The sequence below is a fragment of the Coloeus monedula genome (assembly GCF_965178545.1).
Source record: "Coloeus monedula genome assembly, chromosome: W".
NCBI lineage: Eukaryota > Metazoa > Chordata > Aves > Passeriformes > Corvidae > Coloeus > Coloeus monedula.
Window position 1 is genome coordinate 31305305 of NC_138821.1, and position 26123 is coordinate 31331427.

The window sequence follows — 26123 nt, forward strand, 5'->3', positions numbered from 1 at the left end:
CTCAATCCCTGGAGATGTTCCCAGAGATAGTCTTAACAATGAAGATGATGAAGACCCTTTGCTCCCAGGGAAGGAGAAGGGCCTCTGTTTTTGTTTCTGAATGGCTCAACCTTAAAATTGTACCCCAAAAAACTTCAAGAGTGGACCCTCGAAAGCAGTTGTGGGAAAAGCTGCAAGTTGGGGGAAAGGACTCACACGCAGGCAGAGAGACTCCTCTTCCTAAATGAACTGAACAATATTTGGAAGTGGGCGGCTGTCTCGTTGTGATAATGTTTTCATAGCACGAGCAAGAAGAGACTTCTCTTTCTAAATGGACTGAACAAGGTTATTATGGAAGTGGTAAACAGACTGAACATCTCAAGGGTTGTCTTTTTACATTGTCAGTGGGAGAAGGGAGAAAGGTGGGGGAAGGAGAAGTGCTCTGAAGCTTTAGTCTGACTTTTTTTCTTTCTTTTAGGTCTGTTAATAAACTTCTTTATATTCTTTCAAGTTTTGTGCCTGCTTTGTTTTCTCCTAATTCTTATCTCACAGAATGAAAATAAGTAAGCAATGGATATTTTGAACCAAACCACTACATTTAATTGGTGTTTCTGCCCGGTTCACAAACTGAACCCGCTACAAAGGGAAAGGCAGGATTGGGAAAATGAAGAACTGCCCATTTGTGAGAGACTGGACTTTTATGGAAGCCCCTGTAGCAGGATGCTCTGCCTGGAGTGGGAGCTAAATAATTCAAATAATACCCTTTTTGCAAAGCTAACTGTGGTGAATGGAGAAGGGGGTTCATGCTGCTTTTGGTGTTGAAGAATGCTGAAACTAGCCTGACTCATAAATTCCAAAGTTAAACATCCTGATAGTGAAGATATGGCAGACCTGGCAAAGTACCTGATAAAAGAGCAAACAAGTGATACTACTGAAAACTTATCTAAAGTTTCTGAGCTGACACAGATGGCCTGGAGACTAATGACTGACAGTCCAGTACTTTATACTATAAAAGCCCAATCCCACTTTTTACGACAGGGTCTTTTAATATACCTCTTCTTGGACTGTGCGTGGAGATTCGTCCCTTGAGTAGGGGCATCCCTCAAGGTTACTCCTCGAGGGTGAGTGAAAGAGATTTGCCCACAGTCCCTAGGTATGGGTGAGCAACATCAATCTCCATTTAATAATTATTTTTGCTAGCTTTAATATAATTGCTTTAATATTGCTTTAAAAATACTGCACTATACTATACTAGTAGTTATAGCTACCTATACTGTGTAGTAAATAATTCTGATTAAGATCTTTTGTCTAAACATTATCATAATAAATGAATGATTTTTATATAAATATATCTGGTTTGGTGTCCTTAATCCTGTGGAACAAAGTTGTATAAAGGTTCAATTACACCTATACAATCTTTTAGACATAAACCGTTGACCAGGTCTGGGACTAGGATTGGATCCAGCCACACCCAGACTCCTCTCTGAGGAGTTTAGAACGCAAGGGGATCCTTTCTGTACCTTGTGACTCAACAGAAAGGTTTCTCTAATAAACTTTGTCTGAAGCTCCCACTCTCCTCACGACAATGCCCCATCCCTGGAGGTGTTCAAGGCCAGGCTGGATGGGGCTTCGAGCAACCTGGTCTAGTGGAAGGTGTCCCTGCTCATGGCAGGGAGGGTGGAACTTGATGATCTTTAAGGTCCCTTCCAACCATTCTATGATTCCACTATTCTATAGCTTCAACTGACTAAAGGTTTCTTTCATCCTTCCCCCGCCCAACAGTCAATTTTATATAAAATAGCTTCACTGAAGTGATTTAACGCCTTAAAATTACAATGTTCAAGTAAGTTGAAAAAAGTTTTTCTTACCCGATCTCTGCAACATCAATTTTAACAAGTGACCTGTTTGAAAACAGGTAACTATAATTTTCCCCATATATTTCCTATTATTAACGGAAAGTATTCCATTTCTACACAAAAATTGTGAAGCTGCATACAGACTCCAGAATCCACCTAAGTACAGATGGTTCAGATCCCAGTTACAAACCCCATGTAGTAAATTAAAATTCCTTTTGATGCTAAACAAGTTTTAGTTAGATACATACAGTACCTTTCTAATGCTGCTCTTCTTTTTTCTACGAATTCAGCAGATGAAGAATCTTCCTTGCCTACTTTAACCTTGGTCATGCCTTTGAAGAAAAGTGCATCATGTTAATTTTATGTTATCATAAAGAAATCATTAATGTAACTGATATGATTGGAAGATTAAACTCAGCTAATCTTAAGCTAAATTACAATGAAAACACCACACAGGAATACAAAGAACACAAACACTCTATGCTGCTGTCTCGGTTTTGAAAGACAGGTGTCTGCTAAGGAAGGCAGAAGCCCCCCTTGAAGTGGCAGATATAACCCCTTTTCCCTCCAAGTTATTATATTTTGAAATCAAGGGCCTTTAGGCAAAGATGTGGGAAATAGGAATAACAGTTCTTTACTATATATATATATATATATATATGTATATGTATATAACCAGTCAAACAAAACAACAACTATGGCAGTAACAGCAAACACAAACCCAGTCCCAGCCTTCTCGGCTGTCAGGCCCTTTCCCCTCGGGTGCAGTTCCGCTCGCAGCCGGCAGGGGCGCTGGCGGCTCCCGGTGAGCAGGGCAGGTGCGATGGTTCCCCCGCGGCTGCAGGGGGCGCTCCGGAGCGAGCTTGAGAAACACGCGGCACCCGCGCCTTGGGATCCCGGGAGGGATGGAACAAAGGCTTCACAAACCCCTGGGCAGCCGATCTTGGACTCTCAGGAACAGCAGGCTGGAACAGCAGGCTGGAACGGCAGGCTAGAGCGGCAGGCTAGAACAGCAGGCTGGAGCGGCAGGGACGAACGCAAATCCCGGGTGGCAGGCGAGATGTATCCAGATGGGAGAACCCCACGGAGGCCCAGGCAGGCAGGGCGAGCAGGGCTACAGCGTAGCGAAAACTCGAAGCAGCAGCGGGGCAGGGCAGCCACAGCTCTGCCTCCAGCAGGGCAGGAAAAGCGGCTTTTGGGGTCCCGGCGTTGTTTCCAGCAGGAAGAAAGAGCGGCCAAAAAAGAAAGAAGCAGCAGCTCCTTTCTCTGCAGCTTCTCTCTCGGGACTCTCAGAGCGAACTGCCCCCACACCCAGGTGTAGACAAAGGAGTAGCCAGGCCCACCTCACTCCCCTTTTTGTCTTTCTTAAGTACAGCTATTTGTCCCCTAGCAACATGCATATGGGAGAAAATTCCTTTAACAGAAAAAAACTAAGACTAAACTAAAACCCCAACATTATCCACCCCGAATTTTTTCCCATACTAACATGTTACATGAAACTTAACCTTTTTTAACCATATAAATACATGCATCACCCGAATTATATACAAATATACATGCTGATAGTGATACAAGTACAGAGCCATGGGTAGTTCACCCTAAAACAAGGTCCCCTTGAGGTAAGCATCGGGTCTCTCCATCCTTTTGCATCACCCACCAGGTGCAACCTGGTCCCTGAGCAAAAACGACCCCACAGATGGGTTTGTCTTTGCTCAAGGCAGACTTTACCCAAACAGTTTTTCCAAGCATACCTCTCACGTGCACCACAGGAACCTTATCCCCGTCTGTTGTTTGTAGGGGTTCGGATTGGGCAGGGCCTGCTCGGCTGGTGGAGCCTCGGGTGTTAACTAACCAGGTGGCTCTTGCTAAATGCATCTCCCAGTTTTTGAAAGTCCCCCCACCCAGTGCCTTCAAGGTGGTTTTAAGCAATCCATTACACCGCTCAACCTTCCCAGCTGCTGGTGCGTGGTAAGGGATGTGGTACACCCACTCAATGTCATGTTATCTAGCCCAGGTGTTTATAAGGCTGTTCTTGAAATGAGTCCCATTGTCAGACTCGATTCTCTCAGGGGTGCCATGCCTCCAAAGGACTTGCTTTTCAAGGCCCAGGGTGGTGTTTCAGGCAGTAGCGTGAGGCACAGGGTAGGTCTCCAGCCATCCTGTGGTGGCTTCTACCATTGTGAGCACATAGCGCTTGCCTTGGCATGTTTGAGGCAGTGTGATGGAATCAATCTGCCAGGCCTCCCCATACTTGTATTTGGACCATCGCCCACCATACCACAGGGACTTCACCCGCTTGGCCTGCTTGATCGCAGCGCATGTCTCACAATCATGGATAACCTGGGAGATACTGTCCATGGTTAGATCCACCCCTCGGTCTCGTGCCCACTTATAGGTGGCATCTCTGCCCTGATGACCTGAGGCATCATGGGCCCATCGAGCTAGGAACAGTTCTCCTTTATGTTGCCAATCCAAGTCTATCTGGGACGCCTCTATTTTCGCAGCCTGATCTACCTGTTTGTTGTTACGATGTTCTTCATTAGCCTGGCTCTTGGGGATGTGAGCATCTACATGACGGACCTTCATGGATAGCTTCTCTACCCGAGTGGCAATGTCTTTCCACTCTTCAGCAGCGCAGATTGGTTTTCCCCTGCGCTGCCAGTTTGCCTTATTCCACCTTTCCAGCCAACCCCACAGAGCATTGGCTACCATCCATGAATCAGTGTAGAGGTAGAGCTTTGGCCACTTCTCTCTTTCAGCTATGTCCAGAGCTAATTGGACAGCTTTGAGCTCAGCAAATTGGCTTGATCCACCTTCTTCTTCAGTAGCCTGTGCAACTTGTCGTGTGGGGCTCCATACAGCGGCTTTTCATTTCTGGCTAGTGCCTACAATTTGGCAGGAACCATCAGTGAAGAGGGCATATTGTCTTTCACTCTCTGGTAGCTCGTTATATGGTGGGGCTTCTTCGGCACGTGTCACCTGCTCCTCTTCTTCTTCAGAAGATAACCCAAAAGTCTCACCTTCCGGCCAGTTCGTAATTATTTCCAAGATCCCAGGGCGACTTGGGTTTCCAATTCGGGCGTGCTGCGTGATGAGGGCGATCCATTTGCTCCAAGTAGCGTCAGTGGCATGATGCGTTGAAGGAACCTTTCCTTTGAACATCCACCCCAGCACCGGTAGTCAGGGTGCCAGGAGGAGTTGTGCCTCTGTGCCGATTACTTCTGAGGCAGCCTGGACTCCTTCATAAGCTGCCAGGATTTCCTTCTCTGTGGGAGTGTAGTTGGCTTCAGATCCTCTATAGCTTCGGCTCCAGAATCCCAGTGGTCGGCCCTGAGTCTCACCAGGCACCTTCTGCCAGAGGCTCCAGGACAGACCATTGTTCCCGGCTGCAGAGTAGAGCACATTCTTCACCTCTGGTCCTGTCCTGACTGGGCCAAGGGCTACAGCGTTTGCAATTTCCTGTTTGATCTGGGCGAAGGCTTGCTGCTGTTCAGGGCCCCAGTGGAAATCATTCTTCTTGCGGGTAACCAGGTAGAGAGGACTCACGATCTGGCTGTACTTGGGAATGTGCATCCTCCAGAAACCTATAGCGCCTAGGAAAGCTTGTGTTTCCTTCTTGTTGGTCAGTGGAGACATTGCCGTGATCTTATTGATGACATCAGTGGGAATCTGACGCCATCCATCTTGCCACTTTACTCCCAGGAACTGGATCTCTCGGGCAGGTCCCTTGACCTTGCTCTTGATGGCAAAACCAGCTCGCAGGAGAATTTGAATTATTCTCTCTCCTTTCTCAAACACTTTGGCTGCGGTGTTCCCCCACACAATGATGTCATCAATGTACTACAGATGTTCTGGAGCCTCACCCTTTTCTAGTGCAGTCTGGATCAGTCCATGACAGATGGTGGGACTGTGCTTCCACCCCTGGGGCAGTCGGTTCCAGGTGTACTGCATGCCCCTCCAGGTGAAGGCAAACTGAGGCCTGCACTCTGCTGCCAGAGGAATGGAGAAGAATGCATTGGCAATGTCAATAGTGGCGTACCACTTTGCTGCTTTGGACTCCAGCTCGTACTGGAGCTCCAACATGTTTGGCACGGCAGCGCTCAACGGTGGAGTCACTTCATTCAGGGCACGATAGTCCACAGTCAATCTCCATTCCCTGTCAGACTTGCACGCAGGCCAGATGGGGCTGTTGAAGCATGAGTAGGTCTTGCTGACCACCCCTTGGCTCTCCAGCTCGCGGATCATCTTGTGGATGGGGATCACAGCATCTCGATTTGTCCGATACTGCCGGCGGTGCACTGTCGAGGTGGCAATTGGCACTCGTTGCTCTTCCACTTTCAGGAGCCCAACTGCAGAAGGATTCTCAGATAGTCAAGGCAGGGTGTTCAATTGCCTAATGCCCTCTGCCTCCACAGCAGCAATCCCAAATGCCCACCTGAGTCCTTTTGGGTCTTTGTAATAGCCATTCCGGAGGAAGTCTATGCCCAGAATACACGGGGCCTCTGGGCCGGTCACAATCGGATGCTTTTGCCACTCCTTCCCAGTCAGGCTCACCTCAGCTTCCAAAAGGGTCAACTGCTGTGATCCCCCGGTCACCCCAGCGATGGATACAGGTTCTGCCCCCACATGTCCCGATGGCATTAAAGTACACTGTGCCCCAGTATCAACCAATGCATCATATTTTTGTGGCTCTGATGTGCCAGGCCATCGGATCCACACCGTCCAGAAAACTCGGTTCTCCCGTGCCTCTTCCTGGCTAGAGGCAGGGCCCCTCTAGCCCTGGTTATCATTCTTTCCCTGGGCGTACATGCTCGAGGTACCTTCAAGGAGATCCGACATATCATCCTCCCTTCTGTAATACCTGGCAGCTCAGTCACGGGAGGCTGAGGCTACTTTCACCTTAGCGGAACCCCCTCGGTTAGTGCCTCCCTCCTTGAGTTCACGCACCCGCGCTGCCAGGACAGAGGTGGGTTTCCCATCCCACCTTCTCATGTCTTCCCCATGCTCACACAGGAAAAACCACAGCTCAGCTCATGGGGTGTACCCTCTCTCTCTAGCAGGGGGACGACAGGCTCTGACTTGGGGGCCTGTGACTCGCACTGGTGCCACACTGACCCTCCTCATCTCCTCCCTCATCTCCTCCCTCATTTCCTTCCTCATCTCCTTCATCTCCTCTTTGAGGTCCTGGACCACAGCAGAGACATGAGCTTTCAGCAGGCCATTGATCATGCTGTCATAATTCCTGAGCTTGTTGGCAACAGAGCCCACTGTTTCTCGGATATTGTCAGCATCAATCATTGCAATGAAGGTGGTGTATTGCGATGGCCCTAGCCTTGCCAGGTTCCACATCATCTGTCCTGTGCACCTGACCTTATCGGGGTCATTATCATGCTGTCCATCCCTCCCAAAGAGTACCTCTAATATTGCCACCTCTCTTAGCTGCTGGATCCCTTCCTGAGGTGTCTTCCACTGCATTCTATGATGGTACTCCTGCATTCTTTCTTTGTGAATGAACCTTTCTCTCACACTCCTTAAGAGCCGCTCCCAGAGAGAAAGGGGCCCTGGCTCCCTCACAAATATCTGGTCCACCCCTGGGTCCTGGGTCACCGATCCCAGATACCTTGCCTCACCACTATCCAGCTGCACACTTGTGCCCATAAGGTCCCAAACCCGAAGCAACCAGGTGGTATAAGGCTCACGCCCCCTTCGCACAATGTCGTTTCGCATAGCACGGAGACTGTCGCACGACAGGGACTCGGTGATGATTTCTGGCTCTGGCTCTCCTGCTGGTTGTGAGGGCCCTGGTTGCCCATCATCATTAATTGGTCGTACTGATTTGGTCTTACACTTCTTCCTTTGCACAGGGGCGACTGCTGCTGGCTGTGGTTGTCCTTGTGGTTCAGCTGAAACCTGGACGGTTGTAACATCCGTGGGTTCTACTGCTGCACCATCGGACTCACCCTCTTTGGGGCAGGGAGAGGGTTTTTCACCAGCTGAGGAGGTGTATTCCCTTAGCAATTGGCATATCTCCTTGCGCACCTGGCCCATCTCCTGGCATATCCCCTGACGCACCTGACCCATCTCTTGGCACATCTCCTGCATTCCTTTTGCCAGTACCCCCACCCAGTTTGGGTAGTCCATTTCTGAGGTGGACTGTTGGGCGGTATCAGTCTGTGGGGCGGGGTCTCTAGTGTCTGGGGCTGTGTCAGGCTCTGGGGTAGGATCTCTACTCTCTGGGGCCATGTCAGGTTCTGGGGCAGGATCTCTAGTCTCTGGGGCTGGTGTCTGGGTAGATATCCAAGCCAATCTCAACTTATCCTTGAGTGCTAAATAGAGTAGGCCTATCAGCAGCAGATAGTTAATATTCAGAGGGAATTTAAACCCTTCGAAAATTGATGGGGTGGGCCCGAAGAACTGGTTGAGGGGTTGGGGGAAAACTTCCCCTGGTGTCATTTCCTCACAGAAGGTACCATTGTTAACATAACCCCAAAAACATGTGCTCAGTGTGTGATAGCCGTTTATCCATGTGCCCACATTCCGGAGGAAGCTAAAAACCCATGAATTCCTCACCTTCTCGACCCATAAAGCAAGCTGGATAACAGCAATGGTAGCCTTAGTCAGAGGACCCATATTCAAGTAAGGAGCTGCAAAGGGGAAGAATATAGCTACGGCCACATGCCACCCGAACCAGGGTAAACTAGACCACATAGTGCTGCCTAACAAGGTTCCTATATCTGGCACACAAAATAAAGTTATCCAAGAACTGTTATTCCTTTTTTCACCTCTCTCTCTTAATGCCCTCAGGCCCCACATTGGGCGCCAAGATCTGTCTCGGTTTTGAAAGACAGGTGTCTGCTACGGAAGGCAGAAGCCCCCCTTGAAGTGGCAGATATAACCCCTTTTCCCTCCAAGTTATTATATTTTGAAATCAAGGGCCTTTAGGCAAAGATGTGGGAAATAGGAATAACAGTTCTTTACTATATATATATATATATATATATATATATATATATGTATATGTATATAACCAGTCAAACAAAACAACAACTATGGCAGTAACAGCAAACACAAACCCAGTCCCAGCCTTCTCGGCTGTCAGGCCCTTTCCCCTCGGGTGCAGTTCCGCTCGCAGCCGGCAGGGGCGCTGGCGGCTCCCGGTGAGCAGGGCAGGTGCGATGGTTCCCCCGCGGCTGCAGGGGGCGCTCCGGAGCGAGCTTGAGAAACACGCGGCACCCGCGCCTTGGGATCCCGGGAGGGATGGAACAAAGGCTTCACAAACCCCTGGGCAGCCGATCTTGGACTCTCAGGAACAGCAGGCTGGAACAGCAGGCTGGAACGGCAGGCTAGAGCGGCAGGCTAGAACAGCAGGCTGGAGCGGCAGGGACGAACGCAAATCCCGGGTGGCAGGCGAGATGTATCCAGATGGGAGAACCCCACGGAGGCCCAGGCAGGCAGGGCGAGCAGGGCTACAGCGTAGCGAAAACTCGAAGCAGCAGCGGGGCAGGGCAGCCACAGCTCTGCCTCCAGCAGGGCAGGAAAAGCGGCTTTTGGGGTCCCGGCGTTGTTTCCAGCAGGAAGAAAGAGCGGCCAAAAAAGAAAGAAGCAGCAGCTCCTTTCTCTGCAGCTTCTCTCTCGGGACTCTCAGAGCGAACTGCCCCCACACCCAGGTGTAGACAAAGGAGTAGCCAGGCCCACCTCACTCCCCTTTTTGTCTTTCTTAAGTACAGCTATTTGTCCCCTAGCAACATGCATATGGGAGAAAATTCCTTTAACAGAAAAAAACTAAGACTAAACTAAAACCCCAACAGCTGCACACTTTTGTGGGAAACAGAACTATGGAATATGCAATTTCCTGTAATACATCTATTGTGGTCAAAAGTTTTTAATAACTCGTTGGATTTGCTTTTATGAAAACAATCTAAATAAATGTCACAGTTTCTCTGGCCACTTGTGCTCTGAAGAAAACAGTTACTCTAATAAAGCAGAACAATAAATTAAATCTTAATTTATATTTCTTGGTATGCTCGTAATTAATATTTTGATTCTATTATTTTTTATTTCTAAAAATAAATGTGGAGGATTTATTGTTTTGGGTTGTTCTTTAGGGTTCCTTTTAAATTAATGTATTGGGTATAAATGGCAAGGCTTTAGGTGCCAGGGGGGCAGGCCCTGCAGGGGTGATATCTATGGAAGGCGGTCAAATTCTATCCTATGCTGGTCACAGCTGGTTCCAATCACCTTAACAATGGAACCATCACAGGCCAAAGCTGAGCCAGAGAAATTTGTGGTGCCTCTATGAAAACACATTTTTAAAAAGGCAATAAATATCAAGGGAGAAAAGAAACAAGGCCAGAGCAGTAGGGGAAACTCCACACTGGAGCAGGTACATCCCTGAAGGGACTGCAGCCTGTGGAGGAACCCATGCTACAGCAGAGGAAATGAGTAGAAGGAAAGAGCAGTGGAAGATAAGGGTAAGGAACGAGGAGTGGCAGAAAGAAACCCCTATGTCTTGATCACAACCTCCTGTATGATCTGTGGCCTCACTGTAAAGGGACTGAGTGTAAGATGCACCAATAATAAGGGTGATGCCATGAAGATTTTTTGCCTTTTCTTTTATACCCCTATTATACCTTTTTACAACTTCTGTATTCTTAGTGCTTTTTGCCTACATTCTTGGACTTGTTTGTTCAGCTAGAACACTAAACATTTTAGAAGCTTCATAGGTAGAGGATAGTGTGCCCTAGACCCCAAGGTCCTCTCCAGAAAACATTTTGTAAACTAAGATAGAACCATCCAGGGGAAGGTTCCTTGGGGAGGGGGGAGCTCATTCAACCCTCTCATTGGGGAATTTTTGATAGATATGCTAATTAGTAATACCTATAATGTTATACCAGATCTTTTGGGGGTGTGCATGGTGTGGTATGCATTGGGGTGCATTCGACCTGGACATGGTGCACCTAAGGATCCTTAAAATAAATACCAAGGTAAAATCCCTTTTCCCCCTTCTAACCATGTTTGACTCTTGATTTTGACCAGGAAAAGGCATCAGTTGCTGGCGACCCAGATGGGACCCTAAAGACATTGAAACTCACAGTCTTGGGTTGAAACATATCTTGCTTTGCCCCTCTCTCTGCCGACAAATTACAAAGGGGCCAGAGCGACGATCCAGGACTGTGACCAGGAATTTAGGACCCAGCACGGAAAGGCAGAAACATAGAAAGGAAGGCGAGTTAAAAAGGGGACCGATATTGTGCTAGCACTGGGGAAGATCTCCAAGGGAGGTGGAAAGGTTGGGGGCAGAGAGGCCCACAAAAGGGGAAAGCTTAAACCTTTCCCCTGCAAACTGTGGAAAGGAGGGGACACCTTCCATGGAGTCCACAACAGCCCAGAGACTGCACTCAACACAGCTGCAGGAGTGGCTCAGAGGTTTGAGAGGTTGGTTGGGACGTCAGGAGGCTGTGGGTTTGAATCCTGTTGAGACCAGATTTTTGTGTGCGTGCATTTACTGTTTGCTAAAACTAGTTGCTTTTTAGTATTTTAAAGTGCTGGTTTGAAGTGTTTGTGTAGTAAGCTAGATAAACTGCCCGGGAAGTCAGAATTCCAAGGCCAGATTGCAGTCTGAATTCTGGAGTTAAAAGCTTCCCTCTGGCAGAGTTTTCCTGTCTGTGAGCAAACATGGGTGGTGTTTTTTCAGATGAAAATAAGAAAATCCCTCCTAACAGCCCATTAGAGTTGATAATAAAACACTGGAAATGGCTGACAGGGCAGCCGAGAATTGATCAGGTTGTCAACATGAGTTTGGCCAACTTTAAAGTTAAGTCAGGGAAATTGGCCTCACTTTGGTAGCTTGGAAAATGACATCATTACTGACCTGATCGTAGAACTGAGATCATTATGTAGGTTTGATGAACTAAGATATGCAGAACTTTTTACTATGTATCTGAACATGGAAGAAGCATATGTAGTAGACAGAAGTAATATGGAAGTGACTTTGAGGAAGAGAAAGGGAAAGAAAAAGCTTCAGGAAGCTAGCTCGCATACGAATACTAACAGAGAAATTGATATGACAGATCTAGATATGGTGGGCCCAACTTTGCGTGATGGGGGGGTCTCCCCACCCTGTTCAACTGCTGGGGCAGCCTGCACAAGTGTGGGATGGAGGAGCGGCAGTGCCGCCGGTGGCACTGTCCGAGCAGGGGCAGAGGAGGGAGCAAGCGGCCAGCTCCAAGCCAGAGGAGAGGTGCGAGGCTTCCCCCCCGCCAGTCTCGTCAGGGGCGGAGGGTGGGCATGGAGGTGGGAGAGAGGCGGACATGCCACCACCCCCTGACCGCCCCAGAGGCAGAGAAAGGGCAGACTTCTCCAGAGGTGAGGACGGGGGAGGGGAAGGGGCAGTCTGGCCGCCTTTCCCCGAGTTCCCCAAACACGGAAGTGAAGGCAGAAATGGGCACAGGTGGCTCCGAGTACTTACCCCAGTGCAGCGAACTGCAAGTTTCTGAACTAGAGACAGGAGGAACCGCTCGGTCTCCCCACCCTGCGGCGCAGGCAATGTTAAAGCTGAGGGCAGACAGGATGGCCCCGACCCAGGCGCCTCTTGCGGAGCTAGGGAGGGGAGAACCTGCTTGCAGCCCCTGCCTTCCTACCCCTCCACTGCCGCAAAAAGCGAGACAGTCCCTGATCAACATTCGGCTGGAACAATCTTTAAAACCAATGAAGCAATTTCAATTAAAAGCTAAAGGGATGATTCCAATACAGATGATTCCCATGGAGAGGGTGGTAGAAGAAGGGGGAGGATAGCCCAAGAAGCCATGAAAGCAGTCACTCCTGTCGCTAAACACACAAGGTCAAAAGCAGATAAAGGGGGGGAGGAAGAACCTGCATTAGAAGCACCTCTGAGACAGGCTGTGGGAAATCAAGGAGTGATTTATATAAAGACACCATTTTCTCTCGGAGAATTACAGCAGTGGAAAAACTCAATTGGGAAGTACAGGGACAAGCCAGAGAGAGTAGGTATGTGTGTAGGCCATAAAATCCCAAAACCCAGATTGGGGTGATCTAAATGTTATGCTAGATGAATTATTGGATAAATCAGAGAGAGAAATTGTCAACAAAGATGCTATATCTGCTATAGAAACTCAAATTGCAACTGGGAATCTCCAAGGATCAGTTAATGATATCTATCCCCTAGCAAACCCTGGCTGGGATCCCAATGTCCCAGAACAGATGGAAAAGCTGAAGTGATACCAGAAATGGGTGGTTGTTGAGTTAACAATGTATTCTGTGTTAAATACTTTAAAAGGCAAACTGAGTCAAGACACTGTAGATGTGATCAGAGCTACAGGGGTAAGTGAAACAAGGCCTTTTCTCCAACCTTTAACATTTAAATTGGGAAAACACTGGGTCACTCACCAGTTCCTGTATATGTCAAATTCCCCAATGCCATCATTGGGCAGAGATTTACTGGAAAAATTGGAAGCAGAAATTAAGTTTTCCAAGGAGGTGGGAGTGAAAGTTATAGTCCCAGAATCTAAAATTATCAAAGCAGCTGCTATACTTGTACAGGAATGCCATGGAAAAATTCCCAAAGAAGTTGGACGCTGTCATTCAAATAGTGTGAGCCAATGATTCTCCTGGGAGATCCAAAAAAGCTGAACCTGTGAGTATCACACTCAAAGCAGGGGCTACACCAGTAAGGCAAAGACAATATCCTCTGAAATTAGAAGCTCGCAAGGGATTAGTACCTGTGATTGAAAAGTTTCTCAAATTTGGGTTGTTAGTGGAATATGAATCCAGGTACAACACACCAATTTTGCCAGTAAAGAAAGCTGATGGTAAAAGCTACAGGTTGGTACAGGATTTGAGGGAAATCAACAAGATAACAGAGGACATACACCCAGTGGTAGCGAATCCTTACACACTTTTGACAACACTAACAAATGAATTAGGGTGGTTCACTGTTTTCGATCTCATGGATGCCTTTTTCTGCATTCCTGTGCATAAGAATAGCCAAGAACTCTTTGCTTTTGAGTGGGAGAATCCTGAAACAGGGAGAAAGACCCAGCTCACCTGGACAGTTTTACCACAAGCATTCAAAAACAGCCCGACCATATTCGGAAACCAGCTGGCAAAGGAGCTGGAGGACTGGAGGAAACAAGAACCAGGAAGAGCAGTTCTCCAGTATGTTGATGACATCTTGATAGCAGCCAAGATGAGAAATGACTTTTTAGGTAAAAGTGGGTATCCAGTCTCGAAAGAGAAAGCAGTGGTTGCCAGGGGAACAGTAGTATACCTGGGCATGGAAATTTTCCGTGGACATCGACACATGTAGACAGAGAATGCTAGGGCTGCATTTAAACAGCTGAAACATTCCTTGATATCAGCCCCAGCTCTGGGGTTGCTGGATTTGACTAAACCTTTTGAACTCTTTACACATGTGCCAGTTTGGCCAAATTTAGAAATATATCCTCTGAGAGAAGGAAAGTCTCCACCCCTCCCCCACCAGGTTCAGGAAAAATAAATTTTCCTCAAAGGAAAGTGAAAGAGATAAAAACTATTTATTTAACAAACACACGGGAAAAGGAAAATAATGCTAAATAATAAAATCTCTCGCTGTGGAGAAAAAACCTGGGAAAGTGTTAAGAGTCCTGCCTTTGGTCTCCTCGGAGCTGGAACTTGGCCCAGGGCCAGGCCCTCTGCGCTCGGTGGAAAGTCCTCCTGATGTGCTCTGATATTGAAGCAGTCCAGTGGAAAAGGGAGAAAATCTGAAATTCCAGGGAAGGAAAAAAAGTTCAGCTCTCAGTCTCTCTCCGGAGAAAAAAGAAACTGAACAACTGGCCACAAACTGACCCGGGAGCAGCAAGTCGGGTGCTTCCTCACTCCCCTGCTCCAGCTGGGAAAAAAAAGTCGCTATCTGTGTGTGACCTTGAACAAGCTGCAAACTGCTTTGAAAAAGGTTTGCTCAGTTTTTTCCTTCCCCCTCTCAGGCTCAGTTTAGAGGCATAGAAAGGCACAAAGTTAATTTCTGGGCATAAGCAGCGATATGGGATACACATTATAAGGTCACCCCAAGACATTCCACCCCTTATCCCATATTATTGGCTCAATGCCCAAACTAAGATATTCTAATTCTACACACACATTAATACATATATATATATATATATACACACACAGCTATATACGAACAGTGACAGTGACACTCAGCAAGCAGTGGTATACAGGCATTTCACATTACAGGTGGTTTTCACACAACAATCAGATCTCCCTGTGGTACACAACGTGTTGTTCCATCTTTCTGCATTACCCACCATGTGCAACCAGGTCCCTTAGCAAAGACAACCCCATGGATGGGTTTGTCTGTACTTGAGGCAGAATTCATCCATAGTCTTTCCTAACAGACCTCTGACATGCACTACTGGGACCTTATCTCCATCTACTGTATGCAGGGATTCAGACTGGGCTGGACCAGCTCTATTGGTGGAACCTCGGGTGTCAACTAACCAGGTGGCCTTTGCTAGATGCTGCTCCCAATTTTTGAAAGTTCCCCCGCCCAATGCCTTCAGGGTGGTTTTCAACAATCCATTGCACCCTTCGGTTGCTGTCTGTTCTGAGCTTCCCCTCGCCCTCCCAAAGACACATGCTCCTGCCCATGTGCTCCGAGCTCCTTTGTTCTAAGTGTGGGCAAAACCAAATGTAACTCGAACTCTTTAGCAGTGTCTGATTGGCCGGTCACCCCGAGTCCGCCCCCAGTCCTCCCCTTCCCCCTTCTCCAAATAAAAGATGGTCGAGGGGAGGCTCCGCCCTCTCTCTCAGCTCAGCTATCTTCCTGTGAACATCTCTGGTTGGCTGTCTCATTTGAAAGCTTCTAACTGCAGGAAATTGAGCGAGCAGGGAGCTATATTTCTCCCTCTTTGCTTCTGCTGATGGTATTTGCTTTGCAGCTGATACAGGTACCGATTTTAGAGCTACTAAAGTGCTAGATCGCCCATGCTACCCCGCAAGGCTGCTTGAGGCTTTCTAAGGCATTAAAGTACTAGCCTAGCCGGTATAAAGCTGAAAAGATACCTTCCACACCCTTCCACTTTGCCTGCAGCTGGTGCATGGTAAGGGATGTGGTACACCCACTCAATGCTATGTTCTTTAGCCCAGGTATTAATAAGGCTATTCTTGAAATGAGTCCCATTATCAGACTCGATTCTCTCAGGGGTGCCATGCCTCCAAAGGACTTGCTTTTCAAGGCCCAGGATGGTGTTAGGGGCAGTAGCGCGAGGCACAGGGTAGGTCTCCAACCATCCTGTGGTGGCTTCTACCATTGTGAGCACATAGCGCTTGCTTTGGTGGGTTTGAGGCAGTGTGATGTAATCAATCTGCCAGGCCTCCCCATACTTATATTTGGACCACCGCCCACCATACCACAGAGGCTTCACCCGCTTGGCTTGCTTGATCGCAGCGCATGTCTCACAATCATGGATCACCTGGGAGATACTGTCCATGGTTAGATCCACCCCTCGATCTCGTGCCCACCTATAGGTGGCATCTCTGCCTTGATGACCTGAGGCATCATGGGCCCATCGAGCTAGGAACAACTCTCCCTTGTGTTTCCAGTCTAAGTCTACCTGTGACACTTCTATCTTTGCAGCCTGGTCTACCTGCTTGTTGTTTTGGTGTTCTTCATTAGCCCTACTCTTGGGGACATGGGCATCTACATGGTGGACTCTCACAACCAGCTTTCCTACTCAGGCAACGATGTTTTTCCACTCTTCAGCAGCCCAGATTGGTTTTCCCCTATGCTGCCAATTAGTTTTTTCCCACTTTTCTAGCCATCCCCACAGAGCATTGGCTACCATCCATGAATCAGTGTAGAGGTATAGCTTTGGCCACTTCTCTCTTTCAGCAATGTCCTGGGCTAGTTGAACAGCTTTGAGTTCAGCGAGTTGGCTTGATCCACCTTCTCCTTCAGTAGCTTCTGAAACCTGTCATGTGGGACTCCATATGGCTGCTTTCCACTTTCGTTTCATCCCTATAATGCAAAGAGAACCGTTGGTGAAAAGAGCGTAGAGTGTGTCTTCTGATGGCAGTTGGTTGTACGGTGGAGCTTCTTCAGCGCGTGTCACTTGCTCTTCTTCATCAGTGAGACCAAAGTTTTCACCTTCAGGCCAGTTTGTGATTATTTCCAAAATCCCAGGGCAATTCAGTTTTCCGATACAGGCGTGCTGCGTGATGAGAGCAATCCATTTGCTCCATGTGGCATTGGTGTTGTGGTGGGTAGAGGGAACCTCTGCTTTGAACATCCACTCCAGCACCAGTAGTCGGGGTGCCAGGAGGAGTTGTGCCTCAGTTCCAATTACCTCTGAGGCAGCTTGGATTCCTTCATAGGCTGCCAAGATTTCCTTCTCTGTGGGGGTGTAGTTGGCTTCAGACCCTCTGTAGCTTCGGCTCCAGAATCCCAGTGGTCGACCTCAAGTCTCACCAGACACCTTCTGCCAAAGGTTCCAGGACAGGCCATGGCTCCCGGCTGCAGAGTAGAGCACGTTCTTCACTTTGGGTCCTGTCCTGACTGGGCCAAGGGCTACAGCATGAACGATTTCCTGCTTGATCTGGGCAAAAGCTTGTTGCTGTTCAGGGCCCCAATGGAAATCGTTCTTCTTGCGGGTAACCAGGTAAAGAGGACTCACAATCTGGCTGTACTCAGGAATGTGCATCCTCCAAAAGCCTATGACACCTAGGAAAGCTTGTGTTTCCTTCTTGTTGGTTGGTGGAGACATTGCTGTGATCTTATTGATGACCTCAATGGAAATCTGACGCCATCCATCTTGCCACTTTACTCCCAGGAACTGGATCTCTCAGGCAGGTCCCTTGACTTTGCTCTTCTTGATGGCGAAACCAGCTTCCAGGAGAATTTGGATGATTCTCTCTCCTTTCTCAAATACCTCCGATGCGGTGTTCCCCCACACAATGATGTCATCAATGTACTGCAGATGTTCTGGAGCCTCACCCTTTTCTAGTGCAGTCTGGATCAGTCCATGGCAGATGGTGGGACTGTGCTTCCACCCCTGGGGCAGTTGGTTCCAGGTGTACTGCACACCCCTCCAGGTGAAGGCAAACTGAGGCCTGCACTCTGCTGCCAGAGGAATGGAGAAAAATGCATTAGCAATGTCAATAGTGGCATACCATTTCGCTGCTTTGGACTCCAGCTCGTACCGGAGCTCCAACATGTCCGGCAAAGCAGCACTCAATGGTGGAGTCACTTCATTCAAGGCACAATAGTCCACAGTCCATCTCCATTCTCCTTCCAATTTGCTCACAGGCCAAATGGGACTATTGAAGGGTGAGTGGGTCTTGCTGACCACCCCTTGACTCTCCAGCTCACGAATCATCTTGTGGATGGGAATCACAGCATTTCGAGTTGTCCGATACTGTTGGTGATGCACTGTCGAGGTAGCAATTGGTACTCTTTGTTCTTCCACTATCAGAAGGCCTACTGCAGATGGGTTCTCTGATAGTCCAGGCCAAGTGCCCAATTGCTTAATGCCCTCTGTCTCCACAGCAGCTATTCCAAAAGCCCACTTGAGTCCCTTTGGGACTCTAAAATACCCGTTCCGGCGGAAGTCTATGCCCAAAATGCACGGCGCCTCTGGGCCAGTCACAATGAGATGTTTCTTCCACTCATTTCCAGTCAGGCTCACCTCAGCTTCCAAGGTCAAATCTTGTGATCCACCTGTTACACCGGAAATAGGAATAGATTCTACCCCCACAAGCTGCAATGGAATTATTGTACACTGTGCACCAGTGTCAACCAAGGCATCGTATTTTTGTGGTTCTGATGTACCAGGCCAATAAATCCACACAGTCCAAAAAACACGGTTTTCCCTGACCTCTACCTGGCTAGAGGCAGGGCCCCTCTATGCCTGGTTATCCTTCTTTCCCTGGGCCTGCATCTTAGAGGTTCCTTCATGGGAACTGGACATGTCATCATCTTTTCCATCATTTCCGGCAGTTTGGCTACAGGCAACTGGAGCTACTTCCTTTTTGGTAGATCCTCCTTTCTGAGACTTGCGCTCCTTCAATTCACGCACTCGTGCTGCCAGAGCAGAAGTGGGTTGTCCACCCCACCTCCTCATGTCTTCCCCACTGTCACACAGGAAATTCCACAGCTCACTTTGTGGGATGTACCTTCTCTCTGGGGAATGTCCTCGGAGAAGGCACTCTTTAATCTCCTGGTGATTCTTCTCTATCTTATCTTCCATTTTCTGCATACGTGTTTCCACAGCTGCGATTCTTGCATGTGTTGGGCCATGCACAGAGTCTGCATATGCTCGGAGCTTCACTGCCATATCCCGCATGGTCTCATTCACGCCGTAGTCCGGTTTTATTATTGCTAAAGCAGAAGCGTATTCTTGTGTCCCAAGTTGTATGAGTTTTCGCCACATATATGGAATAACTCTGGCCCGGTCTGGACTCCTCAATCCTGGGTCATTTGCAAAGACAACCTCTACCACCCCTAGTTCTCTCAGGCGTTGGATCCCTTGTTCTATGGTCTTCCACGGGCTTTGCTGCATGTAGAGATCATCTCCGCACATATATCTTTTGCCCACGCCTGTCAAGACCTGTCTCCAGACACTGGCAGAGTCAGGATCCCTTATCATCGCTTGGTCAATCACTGGATCACGTTACAGGGATCCCAAATGCCTTGCTTCAGCACCGTCCAGCATTACATCATCACCTGCAGCATCCCAAATACGGACCATCCAACTTATTATGGATTCATCGGACCGTCGGGTATAGTCCTTTCTTAGGCTACGAAGGTCCTTTATGGACATGGACTCAGTAATGGTTTCTGTGCCTGAGTCAGTTGGTGGTTTTGAGGTTCCTTCCCCTGCATCCTTTGAGGTTCCTTCCCCTGCATTGTCCTCATCTTTCACTGGGCGATCAGTTTTGGTTGTGTGTTTTTTCCTTATGACAGGAGCCACTGTCAGTGGCTTAGACTCGCCATCTGGTTTGGGCTTGCTGTCTGGTTTGGCTGCAGTCTGAGTGACTGCAGGGGTGTCTGCAGGCTTTGCTGATTTATCTTCCTGCCCCTCTACCATTACTTGCTGCAGTGTGCGATAGGCATATGCCAAAGCCCAACATATTGCAAGGAGCTTTTTCTCATTAGAACTGACATTGCATTTCTCTTTCAGATATTTCCCCACCTCAGCTGATTTCTGAACTTGTTCAGGGGGAAAATTGCAAACCATTGGGTCAGAGAATTTCTTCTGGATTTGGCCCATATCCTCCCATTCCCCACACCACTCAGGATGTTCCACCTCTGGGTCAGGTCTCTCGGCAGACGCACAGAAAATCTGAGCTCTCATTCTAGACAAGCTGCTAACCACATAGAGGAAGATTACCAGATAAAATACCAGGAAGGTGGTCTCTTTAACATCCAGGGGAAACTGAACACTCTCAAAAGATAACCTATCAAATTTAAAGGGAAGGGAAACCCCATCTCCTCCTCCTCTAACAATCTGGGTGCAATTACTAATAAATTCCCAAAACAGGCTACTGAAGCTAGGACTGGGGTTAGGACGGAGAAACCACATATCATACACACCTTGAACAGCTGCCTGTACCTCTGTCAACTTCTTATAAATCATTATCACCAAGCACAGCAAGATAGAAATCCTGATTCGTCTCCCTTCTCTGTAAAATTTACATATCAAGGACAAGACTGGAGCAAGTTGTGGATAGGCAAACAACCCTAGGGACCAGAAAAGCACTAGTACCTCAATGAAGCCTAAGGACCAGAAAGACATGAGTACATCAAGCCAGAGAGACATTATGAACTCAACCAGCATGGTGACTTACCCCAACACAGAATAAGTAACTTAAACCAAAATGTAATTACTACAGGTTTTTTCACTTTCCTTCAAACACCGCAGTTGAGTGCCACTAAATTTGTGCCGGTTTGGCCAAATTTAGAAATATATCGTCTGAGGGAAGGCACAACCACCCCTCCTCCACCAGGTTCGGGAAAAATAAATTTTCCTCGAAGGAAAGTGAAAGAGATAAAAACTATTTATTTAACAAACACACGGGAAAGGAAAAAAATGCTAAATAATAAAATCTCTCGCTGTGGAGAAAAAACCTGGGAAAGTGTTACAGTCCTCCCTTTGGTCTCCTCGGAGCTGGGGCTTGGCCCAGGGCCAGGCCCTCTGCGCTCGGTGGAAAGTCCTCCTGATGTGTTCTAATATTGTAGCAGTCCAGTGGAAAAGGGAGAAAATCTGAAATTCCAGGGAAGGGAAAAAAAATTCAACTCTCAGTCTCTCTCCGGAGAAAAAGAAGCTGAACCACTGGCCAAAAGCTGACTGGAAAAACAGCAAGCCGGGTGCCTCCTCCCTCCCCTGCCGCAGCTGGAAAAAAAACGCTATCTCTGTGTGATCTTGAACAAGCTGCAAAATGCTTTGAGAAAGTTTTGCTCAGTTTTTTCCTTCCCTCTCTCAGGCTCAGTTTAGAGGCATAGAAAGGCACAAGAATTAATTTCTGGGCATAGGCAGCAATATGGGATACACATCATAAGGTCACCCCAAGACAACAGGTCATTCCTTTCCGCATCAGCGCACTCCTTCCCTCCTGGCCAGCAAGAACAGCGCAGTCCATTGTGACCTGCACTAATTTCCTCAGGAATGTGTACCAGTTCCCAGCGGGCACACCTGCAGGCAAAACTTGACAGACATCCCACCTCAGCCAGGCCAGGATTCCTGTGTTCAGTCTCTGTCCTTGGCAATGATCGTGAGGCAGATGAGGGATCTTCGGACCATCTGTTACAGATCTGGAAACCAGAAAAGGTCTGCTCTGGCTGCACTTCTGCAGCCCGTTCACGCATCTTCTGGTCGTGAACCAAAGCAACCCAAACACGCAAAAAAATGGAAGCGGCGTAAGCCGAGTCAAAAATAGAACACACCAATCCCCCAGTGCAAGAGGTGTGGCAGGCCAGGGCATTGCTTGGACTATTGTAGATCTCTGACTTATACCGAAGGTCTGTCAGTGTTGGGAAACTTCCGCTGGGGTGCAAGGAGGGGGAATTGCTTTCCGATGCAGTCTCTCCCCCAGAGGGTGGCACAGGTACAGGCACAGGCCTACTTAGCCACCCTACAGACAGCACCCAGGGATCAGATGGTTTTGACGTCCACATCGCAGCCGCAGTCGTCTTAGACTCTAGCGGTATTTATAAGGTTCCCTTGGGTGCATATGGACCCCTAGCCCAGGGATCCAGTGCAATGCTAGTGGGAAAACCTGACGTTACCTGTTGCTGTGACCCATTCCACTGCGGGGCTGGGGCAAAGTGATGCCAATCAATCCCAACCCATCCCCTGGATCGAGTTTCCTGAAGAGGAAGACTCAGAGGGTGGGTCGATGGGCGGCTCAGAAGCCTAAGCCGCACTCCCCAGGGCGGTGCCTGGGTACAAGCCGCCTCCCCCAGTTCGGGAAAATTCTCAGTTACTTGGTTGTTCATTGGTTCTCTGTTATAACTCCCGCCTCTCGGTTTCCCCCAGTGGTTCTTGTTAAATTGTATCCTCCCCCTGGCTTGTAACTCATTGGTTATTTTCCCCTTTCCCCGCGGTTTTAAAACTCTCTATAAAACTGAGGACAAGCCTCGGGGGATCTTCCCATCGCATTCCATCCCTTCCAAGCTTGTTCGGGTTGCGAAACTTCTAACAATAAACCTGTTAGGAGTAAGACCAGAACAGCCTCTCTCTTCCTTTGTCTCTGAGCTAACGTGAGCCGATATCATCGGCTCCTGCCGTGTTCCCTCTGCAAAGAAGCCAGCTAGCTAGCTCAGCCAGCAGCTCTTTTCCTGATGCCAAAGTCGCTTCAGCGACGCACAGAAGTAATGCAGTTGGACTCTCTCGGACCAGGGGGACGCCAGAGCTCGTGCCTCGAGCACAAGTACTGCGTTAGTTACCCATCAAGGAATCTTAGTGCACTCAGGAGTTATTGATGCTGACTTTAAAGGTCAGATTCATGCTATGGTCTCCATGCAAAAACCCCCTGTCACTATTCCTGAAAAGACCTGCCTTGCTAAATTAGTGCCTTTTAAGTCTTGTGTCCCCAGGATAGAACAACAAACTCACAAAGATAACGGCAGTGGATCTACAGGACTTCCGCAGGCCTTCTGAACTGCAGACATCTCTGACCAAAGGCCACAGATGACATGTACCCTGATCCTGCTGAACGCCCGTCTGCCCTGGATTCAGCTTCGAGGTTTGATTGATATGGGTGCTGATGTAACTATCATCTCCTCTGCGTAGCCTCCCTCATGGCCCTTAGCCCCTGTGGGATTGGCCATCGCAGGATTAGGAGGAACCACACAGAGCTATTTAAGCGAACAGCCTGTGATGGTGAGGGACCCAGAGGGACGCACAGCTATGATTAGGCCTTATGTTACTACCACTTCCCTTGACCTTTGGGGACGGGATGTGTTGGCAGCTTGGGGGGTATGGATTGGGACAAATTTTTAATAGGGGCCACTGTGCGTAAGGGCGCACAGTATCCTACACTGCCTTTGCAATGGTTGATTAACACACCAATCCGAGTCAGGCCCTGCTCAGTTAGTTGAATTAAGGGCTGTTACCATGGCTTTTCAGTGATTCTCACAGGAACCTTTGAATATGGTTACTGACTCTGCTTATGTAGCAGATATAACCCAACGCTTAGATTGTTCACTTCTGAAGGAGGTGAACAATGAGGCTCTGTTTTCGCTGTTGCAAACCTTGTGGTCTGCAATTCAAGCTCGAGTGCATCCGTATTACATTCTGCACATTCGAAGCCACACCAATTTACCAGGGTTTCTAACAGAAGGCAATGCCAGGGCTGACATGCTGGCCAACCCTGTGTGGGTAGGGCCTCAGCCTGACAAAATTGCACAAGCCAAGGCATCACACGGTTTCTTCCATCAAAGTGCACATACCCTGCAGAAGCAGTTTCATTTAATGCCAACCGAAGCACGTGACATTGTCAGCGCTTGTGCTGACTGTCACGGACTCGCTGCGCCTTTGCCAGCAGGGGTAAACCCCAGAGGGCTAAAAGCCTTGCAGATTTGGCAAACGGATGTAACACACATCTCAGAATTTGGTCGGCTGAAATATGTGCACGTGTCTATTGACACTTTTTCCTCAGCTATGTTAGCTTCTGGTCACACTGGAGAGAAGGGCCGTGATGTCATTGCCCATTGGAAATTGGCTTTCTCAGTCCTGGGCGTGCCAGCTTCTGTGAAAACCAATAATGGTCCTGCCTACGCCTGGGAGAAGATGCAGCAGTTCTTGCACCTATGGGGTGTAGACCATACCTTTGGTATCCCACATTCTCCTACTGGCCAAGCCATTGTCGAACGCGTTCATGGTTCTTTGAAGCGTGTTTTGGAAAAACAAAAAGGGGGAATGCATGGAGAAACCCCACAGAGCCAACTAGCAAAAGCTTTGTATACAATCAATCACCTTACAGTACCACAAAATTCAAATAATCCTGTTATTCTGACGCATTTTCTCTCATTGCAGTCTGCAGGTGAGACACAATTGCCCCGGGCAAAAGTCTGGGTGCGGAATTTACTCACTAACCAGTGGGAAGGCCTGCATGAGCTTATCATTTGGGGTCGTGGGTATGCTTGCATTTCCACAGATACTGGGGTACAGTGGCTACCTTCAAAATGTGTTCGCCCTGACCTACGGCAGCAGAGGCAGAACAGGCAACCTCCAAATGATGATCAGAACCATATAAATGAAGACCCGAATGTAGATCATCAGCCTAATGACTCTTCTGATGATGACCAGGATGTCAACCATCAGGCAGATGGTCCTTCCACAAGCAGAGACTGAACTTTAAATTTCTTGTTATGGAGTCAGATAGTTAAAGCCTTAAGGACATATTTAGAATGAATAAGTGATGTAAATTTCTATTTAGGATTAATAGTAGAATTGTTATCTTATAAAACATAAAGGGGGAATTGTGGATACAATATTGCTGCTAGCAAGGATTTTTTTGCTTCTTTCTAAGCCCATGGGATACTTTTCCCTCTCACAGAAGATATTGCAGAAGTTCTGTAAACTATGAACACCTGCGACCTTGTAAAACTATGTTTATAGTACAGTAGAAAATATTTTGACAATGGATGTTTAGGATTTCTAGCCAATCCACCCAAGGGGTGACTGATCCTTTGTCCAATTAGACTATGAAGAAAAAAGTCTATAAAAGAGTTTGGAAAATAATTAAATCAATCGATCTTGCTGCACAATTCCTGCCTGTTGGATCTTCTCTCCTCTCCTCTCTTGGGGTTCGTTCCCCCTGCCATGTAGCCCTGGGAAAGGGGCCCTGGGACAGAGACGGGGTTTCCCTAGCCCCTGGTCAGCCTCATTCCCCCTTGGTTGTTTTGTGCTCCCCTGTGCGGGCAAGGACCCTCGGGTCCCGTTACTGTAACAGTTCCTCAGCAGATCTCAGCCATGCAGCTGGGGAAATAAACATCTCTGAAACATCTATCAAGAATCGGTCCATATATATTTCTTTTCCATGGGACTCCTTGTTTGATATGCATGTTACAGTATCCGCGCTGTAGCAAATGGTGGGGAATTGCTGGCAAGACACCGATCCCTAAGGACAGAAAATTCGTGAGTAAAAACCACTCTAGATCTCTCTCTTCTCACCTTGGTTTGGATATTCTCTCTGGACTATGGAAGAATCGTGGGAAATGTGGCTCTCTGAACCACAGAAAGAAATGTATCTAGAAGTTAAAGGAATCCTTGAACAGCAAAACAAGAAAATATTTGTTCCGGGAGATCTTGAACATTTTTTTAACTGGCCTTTCAAAAAATTCTTTTATATTTCTCGAGACTTACTTTTTGATATTAATCCTCCTGGAACTATTTACGGGTGTTATTGATCTGAAATCTTGTGTGAGATGAAGGATCAAACAGAACATGCATTAGTGATAGAACCTCTCCGAGGATGCCTTGTAATCAGTGAAGCTCTTCAGGAGCATTTGTACAGTCCCATTACCCCTAAAGCAGAGAGTGGCCATAATCCCGTGGCTGAGACCACGCAGCAGCCATCCCAGGAGCGTGTGACTGCAGCCGTGCCGGCGGAGGAGCCTGCGCTGGATGCGCCCAGCCCCCCCAGGAGTGTGCGCCTTATCGCGGACCCCATCCCTGTCTCGGAGTCCCCTGCCATGCGCAGGTGCTGTGGGTGCCATGGGCCACGTGCAGCAGAGAGGTGGCCCCCACAAGCAGCCAGGAACTGGGGGTCCGTGTGGAAGCCTGCTCT

At 48.1% G+C, this 26123-nt stretch overlaps 1 protein-coding gene across 1 annotated transcript in view; it reads right to left on the reverse strand.

Moving 5' to 3' along the window:
* LOC309584620 (sorting nexin-2-like) overlaps positions 1-26123 on the reverse strand; it is a 140201-nt gene that overhangs the window by 41705 nt on the left and 72373 nt on the right. The window contains exon 7 of the mRNA XM_082300745.1: positions 2089-2167. Within this exon, the coding sequence (XP_082156871.1) occupies positions 2089-2167 (79 nt within the window). The remainder of the gene's footprint in view (positions 1-2088; positions 2168-26123) is intronic.